The sequence below is a fragment of the Semicossyphus pulcher genome, unplaced genomic scaffold (assembly GCF_022749685.1).
Source record: "Semicossyphus pulcher isolate SPU_LCO1_2020_fin unplaced genomic scaffold, fSemPul1.0.p SCAF_4, whole genome shotgun sequence".
Lineage (NCBI taxonomy): Eukaryota > Metazoa > Chordata > Actinopteri > Labriformes > Labridae > Semicossyphus > Semicossyphus pulcher.
This window is the reverse complement of record NW_027211715.1, coordinates 15,699,044-15,721,715: the sequence shown is the minus strand read 5'-3', so window position 1 is coordinate 15,721,715 and position 22,672 is coordinate 15,699,044. Positions and strand designations below refer to the sequence as shown.

The 22,672-nt window shown below is 40.9% G+C and overlaps 2 protein-coding genes across 4 annotated transcripts; one reads left to right on the top strand and one right to left on the bottom strand.

Annotated features, from left to right (window-relative positions):
- Positions 1 to 611: 611 nt before the first annotated feature.
- mpnd (MPN domain containing) lies at positions 612 to 7,345 on the top strand. Of its 2 annotated transcripts, XR_011309388.1 has the most exons (14): positions 612 to 795; positions 1,336 to 1,538; positions 1,703 to 1,924; positions 3,088 to 3,187; positions 3,277 to 3,355; positions 3,453 to 3,549; positions 3,621 to 3,693; positions 3,799 to 3,875; positions 4,297 to 4,465; positions 4,724 to 4,794; positions 4,921 to 5,010; positions 5,094 to 5,186; positions 5,277 to 5,458; positions 6,103 to 7,345. XR_011309388.1 is itself a non-coding variant. In XM_069680045.1 (13 exons), exons 1-13 carry the CDS (start codon positions 792 to 794, stop codon positions 5,361 to 5,363), a joined length of 1,365 nt encoding a protein of 454 aa, XP_069536146.1. In that variant the 5' UTR covers positions 612 to 791; the 3' UTR covers positions 5,364 to 7,340. The 2 variants fall into 2 exon arrangements, 1 of the variants encoding a protein (XP_069536146.1); XM_069680045.1 differs by having other exon boundaries at positions 5,277 to 7,340.
- Positions 6,873 to 21,730, bottom strand: sh3gl1b (SH3-domain GRB2-like 1b). Of its 2 annotated transcripts, XM_069680047.1 has the most exons (10): positions 21,422 to 21,730; positions 16,270 to 16,338; positions 15,145 to 15,217; positions 14,921 to 15,064; positions 14,440 to 14,573; positions 14,143 to 14,301; positions 12,521 to 12,624; positions 12,237 to 12,370; positions 11,559 to 11,606; positions 6,873 to 9,524 (listed from the first exon to the last, which is right to left on the bottom strand). In XM_069680047.1, the coding sequence occupies exons 1-10, from the start codon at positions 21,464 to 21,466 to the stop codon at positions 9,331 to 9,333; spliced, it is 1,104 nt and encodes a 367-aa protein (XP_069536148.1). In that variant the 5' UTR covers positions 21,467 to 21,730; the 3' UTR covers positions 6,873 to 9,330. The 2 variants fall into 2 exon arrangements, with proteins under 2 accessions (XP_069536148.1, XP_069536147.1); XM_069680046.1 differs by lacking the exon at positions 11,559 to 11,606.
- Between the last annotated feature and the right edge of the window lie 942 nt (positions 21,731 to 22,672).

Genomic DNA, 22,672 nt, shown 5'->3' with positions numbered 1-22,672 from the left:
AACACATACGGTTATTTCCTGTTGTCTAAACACAGGCCTGTTAGCACCACGTGGGGTTTAGAGGAACTGAAACCTACCGGAGGTTTGCTGCCCTCCTCAGGCTGCTTCCCGGTAAATGTGCTTCTTTTCGGAGATAAAAGAAGGAACATCTCGGTGTGGGGAAGAAAACCACAGTGTAACAGAGACAAGTATGCGACCAGGTCATATTACTGTATTTTAACACCGAACAAATCACCAGTCTTTGCTCATGTGCAGTGTTTCTCCTAAACAGAGAGCTCATAATCTTCAGGATGTACTTTTAATCTGCCTCTATGCCACATAGCGTTTGGTTCACGCGCACGGGGCGACACTTCATCTTTCCGGAGGAAACGCAGATTTATCGCTCCATTGTTTACGTTTTCAATAACATTTAACGCATTTCCTACAACCCCAACCGATTATTTTACCTATTTAATGATTGTGTTGTATTTATAGCCTAATGAACGTGTGAATAATGGCAGATAGACCGGCATGGCACGTCAGACAGAAGAACACAGGGAGAGTGACAAGGACGGGGAGAGGGAGAAAGAAAGGGGAGGGGAACTGACATTAAAGCAACACAACAAGGAAACTACACTGCAGAGCCTCAGACGCCTTCATTTTATGTTTTTGAATAATAGACGGAGCTAGTGTGGCGAAGTGTATCTGTGAAATCTGCCCGGAGCTCAACCCCACACAGCGGCAAGTGCCCCGAAAAGGAGCCGCTTTGGACCGAGTTGGATTTAAAGGCGCTCTCCGACGCTTTCAGAGATATGGGTGAGGATAATGAAAGAGGGCTTTAATTGTAATTCTGAGGGAAATTAACAGAGGAGGGACAGGCCTCTTCTTACGGACAGAGCCGTGCCCTGATGGGAGGTGGAAACAAAGACCAACCGCATAGCTTAGCCGTAATTAATGAAATGCCAATTTAGATTATCTTTTGGCTATTTTGGCCCCTTGAGATTCCTTTCACCATGATAGGACTGCTATCAGTTTAGCATGGTGCAATTATAAAGGATGCAGGCTGCCATTACAGAGCAGCTTTCATTTTAAAGTCATTATAATTACAATTATGAGCATTTGCATTGGCCTTGATCCTGATGTAACTTTAATATACAGATGTTCCACTGCCAATCAAGTGCTTTGGCTAATTTTGTAGCTTACACGGGAGGCTGCTGAATGAGAAAGCATTAAGTAAATGCATCATAACATGCCAGGATTATCTATTTGTTTTCAACATTAACATTACACCCACATATCACTCAAGCAGACCTGAGCACATTACGATCCATGATGTGTGTGTTTGTGTCTCCTCAGGCTCAGAGCCACCCAGCTCTCCACAGGTGGTGGAGGATGGAGGAGAGGAGGATGAGGAGGAGCTGAGTGGAGGGGAGGAGGCAGACCTGAGGTCCAGCTCAGGCCGGGGCTCCCTGCTGACCAGGAGAGGCATCACCCTAAGGGTGCTGCTCAAGGACGGCCTGGTGGAGCCGGGGGACGGCGTGCTTGCTATTCACTACTTGGTAATAACACACACCACAGCTGGGTACAGTAAGACTGTTGTTATACATCTGTTAGGTCGCACTTTTATTAAAGCTAACCTGGCATGATTCAACAAGAGCCCGACTAAAGCCACAAAGCTCTTGTTTTTGTAATTAAAAAAATTCTCTGTTCACATTTCCCTCAGGGTAAAAACTTTGTGGGAGACCTGTTGAATGATGGGAAAATCAGATGGGTGGAGACAGGCCAGATTTTCAACTCACCCAGTGCCTGGGCGACACACTGCAAACGTCTGGTCAACCCAGCCAAGAAGTCTGGCTGTGGCTGGGCGTCCGTACGCTACCGGGGACAGAAGCTGGTCCAGTACAAAACCACATGGCTGCACAAGTACCAGCCCAGCGCAGACATGGTGAGAGGGTAGATTCTGTATACAGCCTCATATACAGGCTATGAGGGAACAAAATACCTGTGGAGGTCAAACATCGTGGCCCAAATTTTGATGGAAGCAAAAAAGGTGCTACTAAAAAAAGACTCATATACAGATTAGTACCACAAAAAGTACTTGTTTCATGTTTTTGGAAGGAATGTTGTAGCCCAAATAAGATGAAAGAGACGAGGAGTTTTTCCCCGATAAAGAGTTGTATAATTAGTTAGACTTTTTGTTGTGAGTTTCATGCAGAGAGAAGAAGAGAAGAGCAGAGTAGGAACAGAGTATGTGCTGATTGTGAAAGAGGGATGATGTAATCATGAGGAGGCAAAGAACAGTTCTTTGTTAGTCTAAAAATTATGGCGGTTACTGGTTGAAGTGTGGAGATGAGCTGTGAGCAGGTTTCCTTTATGTTTGTGTTGTATGTTTCATTTGATTAAGGGCCAGAGGAGAGGAAAGTTTCCAGTGTAAAACAAACGCACACATACAAAATAGAATAGAAAGTTTAAAGTAAAACATTTACCATAAAGTGACTATAAAAAGTCACTTTTATATTTAATGTAGAAATCTTTACATTTGTCTATAATAATTAATTCCTAAAAACTTAATTTTCTAATATGAGAAAGGAGTGTCAGTGTCCATCCATCCATTATCTATACTGCTTATCCTGTTCAGGGTTGCGGGGGGCTGGAGCCTCAGCTGTCACACCTATGGGCAATTTAGATTTACCAATTAACCTAACAAGCCTGTCTTTGGACTGTGGGAGGAAGCTGGAGTACCCGGAGGGAACCCACGCATGCATGGGGAGAACACGTAAACTCCAGTAGAGTAAATCTGAGGAAATCACACAAAGGCCCACTTTGTCCACCCGGGGTTTGAACTAGTAACCTTCAAGCTGTGAGGCTACACCAGCTACTGCATCACTGTTCAGCCTGAGCATCAGTGTCTTAAAGCGAAAACAAAAAGTTGCTGCTTTCAAATATCGAGTAAAGAAAAAAAAAGTTGCTTGATTTTATAAAATACATGAAATATTCTCAATTCAGTCAAGTAAAAATAACTGTGACCCCTCAGTTTAATTCCATGTTACACTCTGTATATGTGTATCTACATTATCTTGTTTCACATATGCGTTTTTTATCTGCCAGAGCCTGGTGAGTGAGGAGGATGATGACGAGGATGAAGAGGAAGGGAAGACAGCTGTGCAGGCGGATGAGAAGAACAAGAACAGCAAACCTGGATTACACGGTATAATTCTCTTACCTTCCAACTCAAGATATATATATCTCATCATCGTGCAGTTTCAACAAACTGTGATGGAAATGTTCTTCTTATAGACGTGATGGCTTCACGGAGAGCGGACAGAGAGAGAATTCCTGTCAGATATTGCACCTTGGGCACCAGGGACGCTGCCAGGTATGGGCTTTTATTCTGAAAAGATCAATGTAGTTTAGAAAAAAACAATAAAATCCTTTTGCATATGTGTATGAGTGTAATCAAATTGTGTCCTCAGAGATCCACACACACTGGTGGAGCTGTCGGCCTTTTCAGCCATCAACAGATTCCAGCCTTTTAATGTAGCCGTGTCCAGTAACGTCCTGCTGCTAATGGTAAGCTCTAACACGATCTAAAAGAGAGGAATCTTATACAGCAAAACATATTACGTTTTTATCCTCATCAGGACTTCCACTGTCACCTGACCACCAGTGAGGTGGTGGGATACCTCGGAGGACGATGGGATACCAACACACAACGTGAGTGTGACTCTACCTCACGTTGTTAAATATACATCAGCAGAACATGGATCTGCTCCTGCTTTAACCCGGGGCGTCTTCATCTGTGTTGTCGATGTATTTCAGTGCTGACGGTCTTGAGGGCTTTCCCCTGTCGGACCAGGCTGGCAGACAGAGACGCTGCTTCGGCTGTGGAGGAGGAGGTAACACACGGACAGTGATCAGGCAGACAGAAAACGTGCCTTCAGAAAACATTAAAGTGAATGACATTTTAAAAATTCACAAGCGCTCTCAGCGCCTCAGGACAGCTCAGCAGACAGCACTTGTCATCATGCATCTCTCTTTGTAAAAGCCAGAAACCAAAGAACGAACCATTGAATTAACATCACAATCAAACATTTCTTATGCACTTAAAATTGCTTTAAATACCCAATAATGAATAAATGAATATATCACCAAAAATTCTAGTTATTTTTAATAAGTTCCTGCTTTAAAAAAGTGCATCTCCAGTCAACTGTAATTACTGTGGTAGTGCACGTTTATTTTTCTTTGACTGTAAAGAAACAACATTAAAGCAGAGGCCTATTTTTCTAATCAGTGTCCATCATGTCGACTCCACTCCAGATCTGCCAGAACCTGTTCATGCGTGGGCTGTCGCTGGTGGGCTGGTACCACAGTCACCCGCGAGGTCCTGCTCTGCCATCGCTGCAGGACATCGACTCCCAGATGGACCACCAGCTGAGGCTGCAGGGTTCAAACAACGGCTTCCAGCCCTGCCTGGGCATCATCTGTGGTAAGTGCCTGTCTTTATTTATACTGTTGGAAGATGCTGATATGATCTGTGCAGGGACATTCTCGTTCAATGCCTCTTCAGTTTGGAGACTGACATTTTTTATCCTTCAAATTGTATTTTTTTGTCTTATGAATGAGACAAAGTAAATGTACATGGGTCTGTTTTTGGATATAAACTGAGCATATGTTAGAGTTCATTCACACTGCAGTGATGAGAGATCAAACATCAGCAAACGCTCCATATCTACATCTTGTTCAGGTCCATATTATCACGGAAATCAAGGCGTGGCATCCACAATAACTCCATTCTGGGTCGTTCCTCCACCTGAGGTGAGGACACACAGATTTAAACTACTCACTTTTCTATTTCATACCCTTGTTACTTTGTGGAAGTCTTTTCTGATTGTTTATAAAGACACTCATGCTCATGTTTCTGCATCTTCTGCCTTCCTGCAGCAAAGGTCAAACGACTACGGCATCCCGGTGGCCGTGGAGGTCACCTATGTACAGGACAACTTCCTCACCAGTGATGTTCTCAATGAGATGGTACACACAGCAGCCTCAAATGATTGACTTTAGTGTGTTTCATCTTCAGAGTCATCAGGGTCTATTATCTTTTTCCTCCACAGATGCTGCTGGTCGACTACTACAGGGCAGCTCCCGACCTCGTCCAGTTCAGCCAGTACTGGTGTCCTGATACGACCATGTTGGACAAGATCAAGGTAAGAAGACAATTGGACAAACATTCGGTGATGATCCCACATTCGCACCCAGCTGACCTAACCTGTACAACCTTCTGTCTCCCTCCTCAGGGCTCTCTGAGTTGCCACGCACCTAAAGACCAGGCCTACTCTCAGATCTTAGAGCACGTGTACAGTCAGATGAGCATCATGCACTGATTGGATCTGCTGTGCAGGTGTGCATGTGGCAGCTTTCCCTCTCCAAGTGGTTCCATTAAAAATACTTCTACAGTGCAGAGCCGACAGGACAGGAGGTACGGATGCTTGAATAACATATAGATGCCTTGAATTCTCTCATGTCTGACTGATGTTTAATTTGGAGACAGCGTTATTGTGAGTTCAGAAAACACTTGATTTGAGAAGTGCTAAATCTTTGTTATAAATATCCCCAAGAGCCTGTGAGGAAAATGTACAACAGTTGATACACAAACCAAACAGCACTGGATCAGTGAACACGAGACTGGTGATTTCATTTTTGGACACTAAATAGAGGCATTTCATTCATAAGAAATCAGCCCACCTGACTGTTCTCTTACCTGTTACACATGGACCTATGTGCCTATCTGTGCCAGTATCCTGCGGTCAGAGCAGATACTGCCGGATATGTACGATGTTAACTTTTACTGTGTTGTTATTGCCTTTATAGACTAAACCAACTGCGACGTGGGTGCAAAAATACTTCCTTAGCAAAGTATGCAAATGTGTCTTTGATCGACCTAAACTGTACTCTGCACTTGGTTTTGTGAATGTTTCTTTCCCCCAAGTCAAATTGGACGGCTGCAGTTTGGTGCAAGTAAATTATATATTGCCAAGCATTTTTTATTAACCTGTGTGTGCGTGTGTGTGTGTGTGTGTGTGCGTGTGCGTGTGTGTGCGCCCCTCTACTGTCTCCCTCAAGTTATGTGAGACACAAGTCCTGTTGGAAAAGGACAGATATTTGCTTCCTCTTCACCCGTACTGTATTTATTACTAACTGTGGATTGTGTGATGTACATGTATGAAGACAGAGCAATGCCTTAAGCCTGCTGATGATCCACAAAGCATTCAAATAAACACACTGGAACTATTTAAACAGGATTGTTCTCGTTATTGCTGGAATCTATGTGAGATTGTATTCAGAGGATGCTTTAAGCTAAATGCTAATGTTGGCTTTCTAACATTCTAACAGCGACCCCATACAAAAGTTGTTTCACCAAAATACACACATGGTGGTGCAGGAAAAGTCAGAGTATCACCAGTCATTTAAGCTTGTCAAGTGGTTGTCAATGGGAGAGGCCGGGTACACTCTGGACTCATCGCCAGTCAAACACAGGGCTGACACACAGAGACAGACAACCTTTCATACACACACCCACACCTACGGGCAATTTAAGAGTCACTAATTAGCCTACCGAACATGTCTTTTGACTGTGGGAAGAAGCCGGAGTACCTGGAGGGAGCCCACACATGCACAGGGAGAACATGCAAACTCCACATACAGAGGCCCCCTATATCCGAACTGGGATTCGAACCAGGAACCTTCTTAAAAAAAAAAAAAGAAAAAAAAAAAAAGAGATAAATTATTAAAATAAGTAAAAAGTAATGACACAGAAACAGAAACGTAACAGTTTAGTCAGCCATATTTTGTTGTCAAAAGACCTCACAATGGACAAAATACAACAAGCACTTTTTTCTTTTTTATTTATAGTAAGAAGGGGAGGTTGGGGGACAAGAAACGAGCACGTACAAATACTTTAATAAAAGAAAAAACTTGCGGTTAAAATCTGTACTCATACCAAATGTAAAAACTTAAATCTAAGACATACATTTACAAGGTGTAATAGTGGACTACATGCAAAGATTAATTTTAAATGTTTTAAGGTCTTGTATATAAAAAAATAATACAATAGAGCCAGAATGATTTAATGCTGTTCAGAAGAGCATTTAAGACTGATTAAACAAATACATAGCCCTTTACAAAAAGAAATCAGTGGGACATTTTTTTTTAAACAAGGATTAAATTCGACATAAAAAAACAGTTTCCACCTCACATTAGTCCAAACAACACGTCCAGGAAACTGCCTGTAGTGTCAGAAACGTGCAGAAATGTGCACACATGCATTTTATCTTTACACAGGAAAAGTGCCAACGGCTGGAAATTAAACCAAACATAGAAAAGACATTTTTTGACCATGTTTTTAAGTAGCTCGGTTAGGTTTTGGTTGCTGTATTTGTTCTTTACCTCCTTCCTTTTCCAAAGGCACTAAAACAAAGAGCAAGGACTTGTTGAGATAACAGTGTGATCCTTTAACTTTGCCCTGAACTTGATACAAGCACTGAAATGTGTAAGATCACGGATGTAAACATATTAGACAAGGACCAAACTCGGGGGTGGGGGAAGTGTTGGCAGCAGGGACTGATGGACAAACACAGATATGAGGGGAAATGCAATAATAACGGTTTGATTCATGTTTGGTTACAAAAGTTCTCCAATTTAGTCAAAAATGGTTTGCAGCTTACAACTACTTTTCCCTTGATGTTTTCCCTTTCGCTCCAGGTCTTCCCTCACACAGTAACAGTGTTTGTGGGATCAGACTTCATCTGTGGCTCAATCCAGAACAAGGAACCCGCCTTGTCTAAATAGATTAACTTAAAAGGAGAGACGTCTTTGCACATCAGCTGATGTACGAACAAATAAATTGAATAAGAGCCATTGTAAATCGTTGGTACACAGGGTTAGGATAAGTTTGAAAGCACGGAGGAGTTTCACATTATCACAGACTACAGGGCAGACAGAAACAGAAACAGTGGGACAGTTAAAGAGTGAGTCGCTGCCAGCAGCGTTATCTATTCAGGCACTGCATGGAGTTAACAGGCGCCTAAAACCAGGGTCAGAAGACCAAATAAAGGAAAAGGCTTAACATGCTTCAACAAACAGGCCCAAAACTAAGTGAATATATGGCTGTTACAGAAGAGTTAGCCGTGTAACAAACAGGCGCACCAAGCGATATGTTTCTATTGCATTTTATAAAGACTTTTTGGCTCTGTTTCCTCTAGTGAACGGACTGGCAGACAGCCTCTAAACCTCTAATCATTCTGCATCTCAAGACAACAAACATACGCCTGCCTAAGTGACACAAAGGTGCAACGTCTGCATTTAACTTTGGGTCTGTGTGTAATGGTGGAGTAAGTCTGTCACACACATCAATCTCATTAGAGGACAAAAGGTGCAATTTAAACATTTTCTCACACATTCAGTAAGAACTACTGTAGTAAGTTGAGGCTAAAATAAATCAATACTGAAACAATACAAGGAAACCAATGTATCAGGCCTGCTGTCACCTTAAGCTGATCAGTGCACAGCTCAGAGAAACATCTTTAAAACAAGCATTATAAAAGGCCAAAACCTGGAAACTGTCTCAATCACAAATCTGAGGCTAATTTCAGCTCATGTTTCTCATTAAAAAATGTGGATTCAGTCGTTTTTCTAATTAGTACAACTAGTCTAACCACTTGTCTAGTCATGTGTGGTTCCATTTTAGTTTAGGGAAATGTAATTCTCACTTTGGCCAGCAGGTGGCACTAAGACACGAGCTCCAGTCCTGAAGGGGCACAAAAGAAATGTTTTCAGTTTTGAAATGATGTGTGACTCATTCACTGTGAGGTTCAAGTGCACGTCTTCAGTCTGAAAACTGAGTGTTGAGCTGGTGACCAACCTGAGTGTCAAACAGACTTCAGTCACACAAAAAGGATGATATGAATGTGTCACCCAGTCTTTTAAAATCATCAGACTTAATACAAATTGTGGATTATGAAAAATATTGCCTTTAAATGTGTCATTATTTAGCCCTCAAGAAATGTTTCTGACTGCCAGATAACGAGTAATGGCATTTTGTGTCCATCTTGTGTCCATCTTAGATACTTTTACCTCACGTACAGGTTGATTCTCTGGTCTGGACTCTGAAAAGTGACCTTCTCCTCCAGAGTCCCGATGGCAAAAAGTGCTCGTCGGTGATGATGACGTTGGACCTGAATGTGAAAATGATTACTCTGCGGACCATCCCTTGGCTTCACTTTCCTCCTTCTCTACACACTTCCACTCTCCTCCTCCTCTTCAGTCTCCTTCTTGGCTGTTCTGCTCTCTTGATTAGTGTGGCAATGGGACGAGGACCTCGACATAGTTGAGAGGGAAGAATCCCGACTGGCTGTTCAGCATTCCCTCGTACCAGTTCTCGTCGATCTGATTGGTCAGGGTGATGATATCGCCCTCGCGGAAGCCCAGCTCTCCCTCGTTCTCTGGCTCGAAGTCGTACAGCGCCTTACAGCTCGGCTGCTCCGGGGCTGATTAAACACAAGGAAGGAGAAGAATGAGGAACAAGGGGCGGAAAAGGAAGAAAACTCAGATTTGAGGATGCTCCAAGACACAATGAGGGACCACAGCAGGTTGTCACACTGCACATTTGAGCGATTAATCAACCATGTTACTGTATGTTAGTGTAACTTCAACACAACATTTCAAACAAGCTCAAGACTGCTGACACGTTCAATGTTTGCCCTAAAAAACCCTACAACATCTTACGACAGCAGGTTCCTATATGTCCGCTCTTCTCGCCCTTGCCGTCGTTTCCCTCATCTATCCGTCTCTCTGTGACCTCACATGGATCAGCAGAGGAGTCGGGCTCCACACACAGACAAACTGGGCTTTTTAGTCTCCAAACAATTTTCTCATTGTATCAAGTTAACCCCACAGGCCGCTGGGCCGGAGAGAGATGAGGAAAGCTTTGTCACACATTCTCGGTGTTTTACTCCATACTGTATCAATTTACAGGAGCACAAACAGTCATGTATACTTTTTATTTAACACTCTGAAGCTATTCAATCTCTAAGCATACATTATAAGATAATTATTGCCAATCAGTAGCAAGTAATCTCTTAAAAAAGGTGTCTGATGAGCATTTTGATAAACAGACAAATAGGGCTAAAGAGCTTGTATACATATATGAGCCACTTTTCTATTCTTTTTTGTCTTCCTCCAACCATAACCCTTCATAAAATCAAGGTCCAAATATGGATACCTAATTGTATTTATGAGCAAATAATTATTTCTGACATATTATCACCTTTAGAGAATAATATGGCAAACTATTGCTTACAACATTTTCATTCACTTGTCATGTTTCTGGCCACCTGATGAGGTTCAATATTCATCTTTTTTTTGTTTTGTTTACCAACTCCTTAAAGAAATATTTCTGATTCTTTAGCTGCCAGTTGATTAACATTATTGGCCAGCTAGTGGCTAACTGTGTTTGTTTGCTGTTTTCAAGAGCTTCTTCGCTGACAACAGCCGATGGTAGTGGATAAATATGAACGTATGAGAGAAGTGACCCGGACTTAAAAGCTGTGACTGAACACCTAAACAAGGAGCTGACGCTCGCTATAAATGTGTGTAATGCTGAGGGGAGCTGCAGATTCAGGTGATAGTTCTGTAGCTTCATTACTGTGAACGAGCCCTTTCACACAGATTACGTCAGCTTAGGGTAAACAGGAGATGATTTAATGCTTTATGCAGCTAGCTGCTCCAAAGTCAAAGCAGGTCAGCCTGTATTGACCCCAAGTTAATTTTCAATTTATTAATCTGTTGGACAGTGTTTGTGTCCATTTATAATGTTCCGCATACTGAGCATTACTGTTGTGGGACATTAAACCAAAATGCAGAAACACGGTTAGAACAAATCAAGAACTTGATGGTTGATGAAAAGTAAATGTGTCCAATATTGTCAGAATTCAGAACTTTAAAACATTATCTTTTTGTTTAGCAAATATTTGCTGGTTTCACTCGTTATTTCATGTCTTTGATTGTACTGTAGTCATGAATCTTATATTATTTTTGTATGTGTGGCTGCTCATTCTTTGTTGGAAACTTTGTTAACTCTGCGGCTGCCTGTCTTAGCTGGGACACTCTTGAAAAAGACATTTTTAATCTCAAGAGCTTTTTTTCCTGGTTGAATAAATTGTTTTAAACACCTCTTGATTTAAACAGCTCACAAGGCATTTATTAGTAGTTAATGACTAATTTGAATTCCATCAGCAGCTGCCTTTATTTTCTGCATGTGAGTTAATAGTCAAGACAAAAGCACAAAAGTTATTTGTGTTAAATAACTGCAAGTTTAAAATCAACCAAACTTTTATTAAGTCAGGTTATCTAGAAGACACACACATGCATCATAAAACTACTGATCACGTATTAAACCTGTGAGAAGCAACTTACACCCTGCCTCCTACATTTTACACCAGAAGCTGTGCAAGCACACGGCACCGTTTACACACCACAGAAACTGTGACTGTGAAAAATGGCCCACACACTCGGTGACTCACACAATCTTGGTTTCCGAAAGGACAATCTGGCCGAGGAAAAAGACGGCTCTGATGATGACGTGAGAGGAGAGAGGAACAAGGTCAGCTGGAGAAAGGCCAGCCAGATGACAGGGCAGGACACACAAACACACACACTCTCACACACACTCTCACATGTGGAAACAGACGTCCATTTTCTCATGGTCAGAGTGCATTCCACAGTCAAACATTTACTGTCCGCCACCATTTACAACCCTAATGAAGAGTACAGAAAGAGACAGAAATTGTCTCACATATTTCTGCTGATCAGTTGCAGGTCTTGAGCAATCACATTCGCAATTTGGAGAGTTTGTTTAAAGGAGACTCGCTGCTCAGACTACTCAGTCAATCTTGTGCGTGTGTAGAGACAGCTGGGTGTTTTGTTGTTGTTGGAACTGTGGTATGGCAGATCCTTTCCACATACTTCATGCTGCCCTTTTGTGTGGCTTTCACAGTGACCTAATTGTAAGGATGAACTCAAAATAATGCCACAGAGTGGAAATTTTCTTCTTTTGTTAGGACATCATCTGCCCCTTTCATTATTCTGACGCTAACAGTAACTTTAAATTGGTTTAACCCAAGAGTTAATGGTAAAATCACAAAATGTTTATGTTGCTCCTAGCTTACGGAGATTTAAAAATCTCTACAGCTGTTTCTTACCTGAGTTGCGTGAAGGTGGCATGGCCATTGAGGTTGGGTAACCGCCGTTTGAATGGTTGTCGTCTCCGAAGTCAAAGATAGGTTTGGGTTTAGGTGTGTATTCGCGTCTTGGTCGAGTCTGAGCCTCATTCATCCTATTAAAAACAATAAATACAAAATGATGCAGGACGTTACTTTGCCTGGACCAGAGGCAGACGTTTAAACAGCTGTAAGCAGAAAGCGGCACAGTCAGATGAACGGAACAGTATGTTGGTATTTGTGTGTGTCTGGTTTCATTACTGCACCTGTCTCTTAGTTTGTCAGAAAGCTCCTCCAGCACCTGCACAGCCTGTCTGTGGTACTGCAGCTGGGACTCCACCAGAGAGGAGAGCTGACTCACCTGCTCTATCTACACACACGAGGACGCACATAAAAACAACAGATACACAAGAAAATAAGTGAAAGTCAATGTATCTGTCAAAGCAATGGATAAAGTGTTTCACATTCTGGATAATAAAGAACTGTTAACAAAAGCCACAGTGGAAGAATGTAGGCATGTACTGCATCTTACAGAAGCCTGCTTAGGCTTCCCTTTGTGACATCACAAAGTTCAGCGTGTAGAAAAAAACTGTCTGAAACCTGGCATTCACAGCAGCCTGCAGGCTGAGCTGAGAAGCCTGGGGATTACTCCAACATACTTTTACCTACAGATCTGAAACTTCACCTACGTTTAGTCTGGACATCCAACATTGTAACATTATATATATATGTCTTATAATGTGAAACAGCATAATGCACCCTCTTTAAGCTAAGTTGAAAAAGAAAAAAATAAATATTTGCTTGACAAAATGATCTTCGCTCATCATCTGCTTTATCTGGAGTATTTAACCTCATCTATAGCTACTAAGTAGACCTTGAGTTAATACTGTTTGTCAAACTACTATTCTTAAAAGACAAAAATGCTCCTCCAGTCAGATTTACCAACACATAGTACTTGAATGGCCGAGGGGAACAAGATTAAAGAGGCCGACACTAGAGCGATAACAGGAAATATGAAACAAAACAGACTTCCTCCAGGTAGCACTGGTCATATTTACTTTGTCATTCAGCCCTCGATATTGAAATTAACCCCTTGTCTGCTGTGTTGTTGTTATGTTGTTGCATAACAATACACACGAATCAATTTTAGAAGGACATGCACTCGGACATTTGCTCTAAGCTGCTGTTACGTACGGGGCCAACTAATCCTCAAATTCATAAACCCAAATAGTGATTAAATGTTATATAACTGTTCAACTGTGCCTATTTAAAGTTGGGTTTATCTCTCATGATAGTGTTATTGTGCTGCATGGGTGTGTTTTATCTCTCTTTAGATGTAACTACTGGCGTGTGTTTGTCCTGTGGGTGTGTATTGGAAAGCAGGATATAGTGGCAGCAATTTATAGCACAATAAGGCCCAGGCTGAAAATGTTCCTGACTGATATGGGATTTTTTGAGGCCAACACTGATTTATGAGGGGAAAATTCCGCGAGTACTGACAGTGACAGTATCAAGGGTTCATTTATCAACAACAGAGATAAAGCACGCTCTACTGTAAAGTGTGGTGACACAATTTCTAAATGATCTTAAGCATTTTTTCTGCATTATATGTTAGTTAAATAAGTTAAATATTAAGGTAAATGGGGAAAACATATAATATGATAAGATATATCTGTATCTAACCCATGTCCTGCCTGAAAGTGCCTGTAAGGCTCTGCTTAAAATAACTTCAACTATGAAATGAAATGTTGTTTATCGATACCCTAGATTTATATGTTAGGAGCAGATTGACTTTTAAACTGCTGACTTTACAAACAGTATTTAAAGAGTGTATGCTTGAGGCATGTAAATGTGTTCACACTAAGAGTAGGGATAAATGAGTTCTCACATCAGTCTCCAGCAGGTTGTACATGCTCGTCTCGGCCACTTCCTTTGACTCATGAAACTTCTCCAGGGCTTGTCGGACCTCCTCATCTGGGATCTTGCCCTGACGCTTTTTCTTGTAATCGTAGTCCAGGCGACGGCCTTCCAGCTTTTTCAGGTGATGCTGAGGTAGTGATAGGAAAAGAAATAATCAACGTCTTGCATTACATGAAATTTGAAAATATGGAAAAAATGATGATGGGCAGTTTGAATGGTATCTCCTAATGTTTATTCCCCTTTCAAGAACAGCACATCAGTGTACCTGTATCTCTCTGAGGTCCTTGTCACACAGCCCTTGCAATGGATCAATGAAGTTCTGTTTGACGTCGATGTCTAAAGAGTCTTTGACTTCTGCCATTCTCTTCATGGCTTCTCCAACATCTACTAGTGCTCCACCTGAGACACAAAGACAAAGACAGATTGAAAGCTGTGACATGACTAGATTTAATAGTATAATACCAGGAAATCATATTCCCATAAAAACACAAAAAGCTGAAAATATATTACTTAAATAGTACAAAACTACTTAAAATAGTTAAAATCATATACATATACATATATATATTTCACAAGCACTGTAAAAAGATAGTGTACAATCAACCAGTCAGTATGTTAAGTCGACCACAGAAAACCAGACAAGCACAGCCAAGCACACCCAAAAAACCATAATAACAAACCCCAACATTCCTCTACAAGGAATTTACTACTCAAAACCCCAAAACAAACACACAAACATTTCTTACCAAAGTTAGTGTCCTCTCCAAGTTCCCGTCCAAACTTGCCCATACACTCCCCCAGCAGCCCCTCGGCCTGAGGGTAGCCTGGATTCTTCACCTGACCTCTGATCTTAGACATGGTGTTCAACATGGACAGTTTGGCCCGCGATGCTGCAGAAAGAGTTGAAACTAATTTAATTTAACGTTCAAACAATTTTAATAAATGCATCAAAAACAGGTTTTCTTCTCACCTGGATTGGGCTGAAGGTACTCTGATGTTTTGGAGATGACCTCCACTACAGCTTTACTGGTCACATCTACTTTCTACAAATCACAGCAAACACACGCACATCACAAGTGTACAGAAGGGGCACTATACACACATGTGAAAGAAAATAGTGACAGTCAAAGGACGTATGCTGTTCCATTGTGTTAACCATTGCTTGCATTTGCTTGTTCATACAGTTCATATACATAGTTATAGTATTTTACAGGTTGTTGATGACAAACAAAAGCCCCTTTTACCTTGCCAGTTCAAGGCAGGACTGTTACGCCTCGTCTTTCATGTAAAACGTACAGGGGCAGAATGGTGGAGCGAAGTTGCTCCGCCTCTGAGTTGGAATCGGAGGTAGTAACAGAGGCGAAGCAACATCAATGTAAATAATGGAGCCGACAGGATGGAATAGCGCTGTGTGTGTGTGTGTATGTGATGTGCTTGTTCGTTTGGTTCAATGTAAAATGGCAAAGGCGCCGTAATAGCTTCGTTACAGCATTGTGGCAGAATCACAATGTAAGAAGGGCTGAGTCAAACATGTGGTTGCAAAAAACAAGGCTTTTCATAATCAATAAATCGGCTGATTATTTTCTTGATTATTGTAATGAATGTTTGGTCTATAACATGTAAAAAAAAAAATTGTGAAAACTGCCACTTCCTAAAAGCCAGTGTGACATTTACAGGTCACTTGTTTTGTTTGCCCTACAGTCTAAAACAAAGACTTAAATTCTCTATCATATTAGAAGTCTATGAAACCAGCAAATAAACACATTAAAGAAGCTGGAAACAATGAATTTTGGCTTTCTTGCTTGACCATCATAGAGGGTTATTAATAATAAAAATGTTTCTGATTGAATCAGCCGTCTAATAAAAGATTAACTAACTTATGTAACTTTTTTTGATGTCATCCAGACAGCAGACCTGCTTTGTAATCTTTGAGGCCAACGGAGGATGAGGTAATGCTTTAAATGAGGTGTAAACATTAACAACACAAGTCTCCCACAGAGTTGATTTATTTGTGTACTGCGTGTTAAACCAACAGGGCCTACACATTTGGCAAAAAGATGCTTTTTTTAAGACCAGAAAAAGATGCCACTCTTACCCGTTCCAAGTCTCTGAAGTCATCATCTAGTTTTGTTCCTTCAGCACCTCCAACTTTCTCACTTACCATCTAGAGGGAGAGAGCGAGGGAGGAAGAAAGGAAGAGGGAGGGAAAAAAAGAGTGCAAATTAATTAATGCTGCTCATAAGGTTTTCATTTGAGTGGGGAGTCTCGTTTCTACACATTTGCACGCCTGCTCTGTGTTGCAAATGCAACTTCTTTTAGCACAATGGATGTGTGGAGCACTGATCATTGTATGTTCTGTAATGCCCAGATCCTACCTTTAACCTAACCCCTCAGGTGACTTTAACATAGGAATGCAGAGTAGCAGCTAGCAGGGTAGCAAAACTGCACAAAGAACAACAGCACAAACAGTGTTATGCAATCTCTTATGTTTACACTTTCCAGGAGGAAAAAATGTTGGACCAACTAACTCCATTAGTTCTTTTCCAATAAAGACAACGAGCAACAACTCAAGCAGACTTGAACAAGTCGATTAAAAGCATATGTTTGTCCTAGTAAGATCTTTCTACATGTATTTAGGCCACACTAAAAGTGCCAATAAAAAGGAAAGCAGCTCCTTCCCCTTGCATGTACAGTACAAGTATTTTTGTACATCCATCTTGGCTAATTATTTAAATTGAGAGCTGGATTTGTGCTTTTCTAGATGCACAAGTCAAGACAGTTATTCAGGCTTTGTAATGCGTCTGAACTGACGTGACTTTGAGATACTTAAAACCTTGACTGCAGTGTCCATGAGCTATGTGGTTCCATGTCTGAGTTTATCCGAGTGGAAGGCAAATAAAAAACAACTCACATAACCACCAGTAGGGGGTTTGGAAATAGCACGCAACAACAGTCCTTGGTTGCATACTCACATCATTCTGGAGTCACATCATTCTGCAAACACAAAGGCCGATCACACCAACCACTTTTCTTAGCTTTGTGCTATAATTCCATTTAAAATGACTCACATCCTGCTGTCACACTAGCTTTATTACTACTTAAGTATTGTAACAAATGTGTCTTGCTTTGCAAGTTTTTAGGGAAGTTGTATCAGCTCAGATTAATCTTTAATCATTTCACCCTGCAGTATAAACAGAAGGAGGAATTCAAACTGTCTGATAAGTTAATGAAACACTGCAAGAGAAGCCATGAAAAGCTGGGTGATTGGAATTTATCTGTTAGATTTGAATTTAGTTTTCTGTAACACAACAGGAGATGTTGGTGAAAGAAATGATGTGGACCCTTGTAAAATACTGCTATTAGGGATGCACAATATTATCGGCACGTTATCGGTATTGGTCGATATTGGCTTAAAAATGAAGCCGATATCCGCCGATATAATTAACTGATAAAATAATGGGCTGCTGCATACTTGATTAAATGCTCAGCGCAATGTCCCCGGCGCGAAGAAGACCTGCACGGCGCAGCGTGATGACGTCACGTGTGTCTACCTGCAGCATGAGAGAGTCAGAAGCCAAAATGTCCATGGTGTGGAAGTTTTTCAAAGTGTCTGAAATAGATAGCAAAACTGCTATTTGCAATGACTGCTCAGCTTCGGTGATGCGAGGAGGAGCCAAGGCAAAGTCTTTCAACACTACAAACTTGATTAACCATCTCAAGACCCGTCATCCTGACCTTTGTAACACATGTGATAAGAGTATCACCATTATACTGTACGCTAATTCCAATACAGAAGAGAGTTGGTGATCTCTGCAATTAGGTGTGCGGGAAAAAAATATCAGTATCGGTAATCGGCTAAATTAGATGTAAAATATCGGCATATCGGATATCGGCAAAAAATCCAATATGGTGCATCCCTAACTGCTATGCTTTTAAACAATATCCTTTTTATAATTTTGTATATTGGCTGTCTTTTTTATATCTTTTTTGGCCGTGTATGACTCTGAAATGGATTATTAGACACATCTTTTCCTTTGAATAAGAGATTAAGAACCATCACTCTTCTTCTTCTAGTTGACTGTTTTCAGTTGTTCAGCAATAAAGTAACGGCAGTTTGACTCATTTCCTAAGTGACTTAAACGACTGTTGGTAACCTTCGTGTGACCTGAAATGGCCAAGACTTTAATAACTTTAAACGGTCGTCTTAAGCTTTTCTAGTATTTGGAGAAGAGGTTTCTGGGTCAGAGGGAAATACTTCTTTAAAGAATATTATGATGTCTAAGTGTAGTTATAGTTTGTTATGTAGTTACATCATTAAAAATCAGAGCTTCGGATATGCAGACTTATTAGTTTACATATTAGCTGTCCAAAATACAGCCTGCTCTTTCTGCTCAGCAGTAGCCGACAGACTTTGGCTGAGCTGTGGGATCTTCAAGTTATACTGCAGACACCCTGCTGTATGAGGAAAGCACATGACAGGGGGCCTAGGGGGATTCAGGTCACAAGTAAAGATACAGCCTCAACTCTTAGCCGACTCAGCACTTGACTCTCTGCCTCAGAGGACAGATTGCAGTATGCATTACTATATTTTAGCTATCTTATCTTTTTCTGCACCCTGGCCTGCCTTTCTTGACTCTTTGGGAAGGGTAATACATTGAACACATGAGGGGGTATTTTTGTTTAGTCTTTTCTGGTTTTGGGACGCAGAGAAGAGACTTGTTTGGATAATTTGTCATCCACTTAGTACTGTTGCAGTTTTTTCCTGCTAATGAAAACGCCAAGCTCTCGTGTCAGTGTAAAGTTGCTATTTACATGCACACAGGCTCAAAGGAACCGAGCCCAAAAACATCCACAAAAGGTTATCATCTGGAAGTTTTTGTATAAACACGCATAGAGCAACACTTAGGGACGAGTCTAGTAGTAGCCTTTTCATCATAATGACTGGGTATTAAAGCTCCTGGTGGTTAGTTAAAAGCCAGTGCATTATAACAAAGCCTCAAGATCCTGATCTTGTTTGGCTTTAGATGACTGGAAGATTGTGAAAGCCTTGAGAGTTGATACAGAGGCCTATATAGCAAAGGAGAAGCAAGAGAAAGGAGAAAAGTAGCAAGCGAATGTAGATCAGTTTTGTGCACTAACGTTGCACGTTTAAATCAGCTGGTAAACAACCGTTGACGAGGAAAACCACGTTACTTTCAGTGGTTTACTTCTCTCACACAACAAACCTGTCAATTTGTAGCTTTGCTTTGTTATAGCAATGAAATGTAATTTAGGAAAACTTGTGTAAGAGATAAAACACTGTCACTGTGTCAAGAATTTCCTGTGTATTTACTGTGTCAAGATAGGACAAAATTACATAATAGTTACAGACATGAAAAGTAGGTCAATGAAGTTTGAGATCAAAGCTAGATATAAACAGAGAGCTCTGCCACCGCTGTGTCTGAGCAAACCACATTTCAGGAGGAAATGATTTGAATGTGGACATGAAAAGTGACGGTGTGTTAAGAGATTCAGCAGCCTTTCTGGTACAACATAAAGAGCATCAATATATAAATGTTTAGTGAGTTCAATCAGTCCCACTTTAAAAATGTGATCATCTTATTTTTCGGATTACAGTCAGCCAGTCAGTCAGCACAGTTGCTAGTGCATAAGGTACCAGTAAAACAACGAGGGGTCGCCCCTCAAACATGTTTAACAATGGAACACAATGTGTCATCAGGTATCTGTCTGAACAGTATAACTGTACAACTCTGCACAGATGCTTTTTTTTTTTTTTGCTAGTACTAAAGTTAGGTAGAGATAGCAGCAGTGAGGCTTATCTAAATGGCTTAGAGCTAGTTTGTTTATGTCACCTAAAAATACATAGAAATTCATATTATTAGATTTTTATATATGGCTGGCATAAGCAGATTCTTTGCATCCACTTCATTCTTGTTTAACAAGCTTGCTAGGTATTATCTCTTGCTGTAAGTGAGTCTGACATTTCAAGTTAAGAGTAATTCTCTGAAAAACAAACAGGCAAGGTCAAACAGTAAGAGAGGAAAATAAGGATTTGTGAGCCATATCATTTCCACAGCCAACTTCCTGCATGCCTCTAGCGTAGAAAATCTGAGCTATGTCAAGTGTTATTTACTCTCATGAAGTTTTGGCAAGAAAAGAAGCTGCATTGCAGTGAAATAAAGGGAAAGCACACTCTCTTTCCCCCCTCTTTCGCTGCATCTTCCCTTAGGTCTCTTACTCAAGCACTTATTCTGCCTCAAACACCTTGTCTATTGAATAACATTACTGTCACTCCCAACAGTCCTAAAATGATAATCATGTTATTTTTCCTCACAACGAAACCAAAGGGATCTGAGTGTGTTCCTGACAGGAAGCCGGGGCAGAAACCAAATGTCTTTCCTGCTTAGATCAGCAGGGGTAGGAAGAAAAAGAGACTCAAAAAAAATCTTTTTAACCGTCCCCGCCCATGACTGGGAGAGCTGGCACAAATTAAAAACATTCACACCAAGACTCAAACACTAACAGACACAAAGAATCGTACATAATTCCATGGCATTTCTTACTCAGATGTACTTTAGATCCATTACCTGGAAATACTGATCTGGCTCACTAAACAATAGACTAACAAAAAACAGCTGGAGACAGGTAACAGGGTCTTCACTTCAAAGGAGCACAACTGAAACCTAATGTTCAGATCATAGGGCCTCAGACATTGAAGCGATCTTTCAGTGATAACGAAAAAACATCAACTTAATAAATAAAACCTCGTTCTCAGGTTATAATGCACAACTTTTTCATGTATTGTTACCGTTTTGAGCTCTGAGTCACCCGAAAAGTCCCTCAGGCAAACAGAGCCAGCGTAAATGTTTACCACAGGATGTACACCGACTTAATTTAACTGCTGGGTAAAAAGCTCAAAATGTGCACATGCCTGTAAACCGTTAACAGCACAATAACGTTAGTTAGCATTAGCTAAAGTTAGTTGATGCTAGTTAAACTAACGTTTATCCAACGTCCCAAATATGCTTATTTACTTGAACTTTGACCAACTTTAAAATTAAACAAAGAGCCAACTTAAAACAACAGTGTCATTTTTTCACACGTACATAAAGTGTTTAACTTCCAGCTGTCACCGCACAACGCGTTATTAACATTATCCAACTATAAACCGCTAGTTAGCTAATGCTAACTGGGGCTAGCTGCTAACGAGACATGACAGTTGCTAGCTTAAAAAAAGTTTTGCAAACCTGGCTGGCTTTATAAAACTGCTTCTTCAAGCCCGCTACAGACATCTTGAACCCCGTCCGTCGTCAACGTCCAGCGAAGGTGTAAATAGGTCACGATATAACTAAAGTTAGCGTTATAGTTTGTTAGAAAAGGGGCCAGTGCAGAAATGTTTAGGAGGAATCATAGGACCGCACAGCCGTCACTCCAAGTCGGGACACGCCAACTGACCACGTCTACGTCGAGGAGGGTGATTCTTCCCTGTGTCAGAGCAGCAGATAACTACGCGAAAAGTGCTTAATCCACCAAAACCATCGATATTATCTCCTGAACTGAACACGCAAACAAACCAGGGCACAGTTGTACGTTATAAATGGCACCAAATCTGCACTACCCACTTAGAAGAAATCAGTTCCCTGAGTTTACACATAAGACGTTAGTGGAGGCTTATGTTGGTGCACACTGCCACCTGCTGGAGTTGGCAGATACACACCTCTTTGTCTGCTGCAGGACAACAGGCCAGATGTTCCCTGTTTGTGGAGACTTGAAACATTGCTGGATTACCTCGCTAGAGTGCCCAAAGGCAAAAAAAAGGTGCTGCCTGCCGGGGCCTTATATTACCTCTCATTCCACCCTCTCTGTGTAGTGTGTACAGTGTTTCTGTAATTGAATGCTACCTTGCCCAAGGTTCCCTGTGAGCAGTTTAATGAAGCTACAAAATGCAACATGAGCAATAAGGTATAGGTGATAAAGGCATCCTCCTCAAAAAGGGCCCCAAGATCAGGTTATTAAGCAGAAGCCACTTTAAGTCTTTTATCATGTCAGTCTATATTGCATTTTAATGGTTCATATCCTCCAACAAAATTCAAATTAAAACAGCACAAATCCCTTGACAAACAGTAAGCCTGGAGTTTTGGGTGGCCTTGGAGATGTAGCGCTCCAGGGCAGTTGGCCTGGCAGGCAGTTTTAGCTTGAAAATATCAAACTGTCCCTGTCCTATCTTTTCATCACTATCTTACCATCGAGCATATCTGTACAGTTTTTAGTACACCTGTTGTACATATTTTGTATTAGATGTATTATTATTATTTTTTTTATTCTTATTGCTTTTTTATTTATTTAAGTCTTTTACTTATTTTTGTTCTAGTTCTGTCATAACTGTTCTGAATCAAAGCACCAAAACAAATTCCTTGTGTGTGTAAACCTACTTGGCAACAAACCCCAATTCTGATTTTTATCTGTATTTAAGCATTTATATAGTTCTGGTTTCACAC

Coding starts and splice junctions, on each gene's coding strand:
- mpnd (XM_069680045.1), top strand. Junction 3,188..3,276: donor CAGCAAACCTGGATTACACG/GTATAATTCTCT, acceptor TTCTTCTTATAG/ACGTGATGGCTTCACGGAGA. Junction 4,795..4,920: donor GGGTCGTTCCTCCACCTGAG/GTGAGGACACAC, acceptor GCCTTCCTGCAG/CAAAGGTCAAACGACTACGG.
- sh3gl1b (XM_069680047.1), bottom strand. CDS start 21,466: ATGTCTGTAGCGGGCTTGAAGAAGCAGTTTTATAAAGCCAGCCAG. Junction 14,574..14,920: donor TGGAGAGGACACTAACTTTG/GTAAGAAATGTT, acceptor TTTGTGTCTCAG/GTGGAGCACTAGTAGATGTT. Junction 12,371..12,520: donor TCTGACAAACTAAGAGACAG/GTGCAGTAATGA, acceptor TGTTTTTAATAG/GATGAATGAGGCTCAGACTC.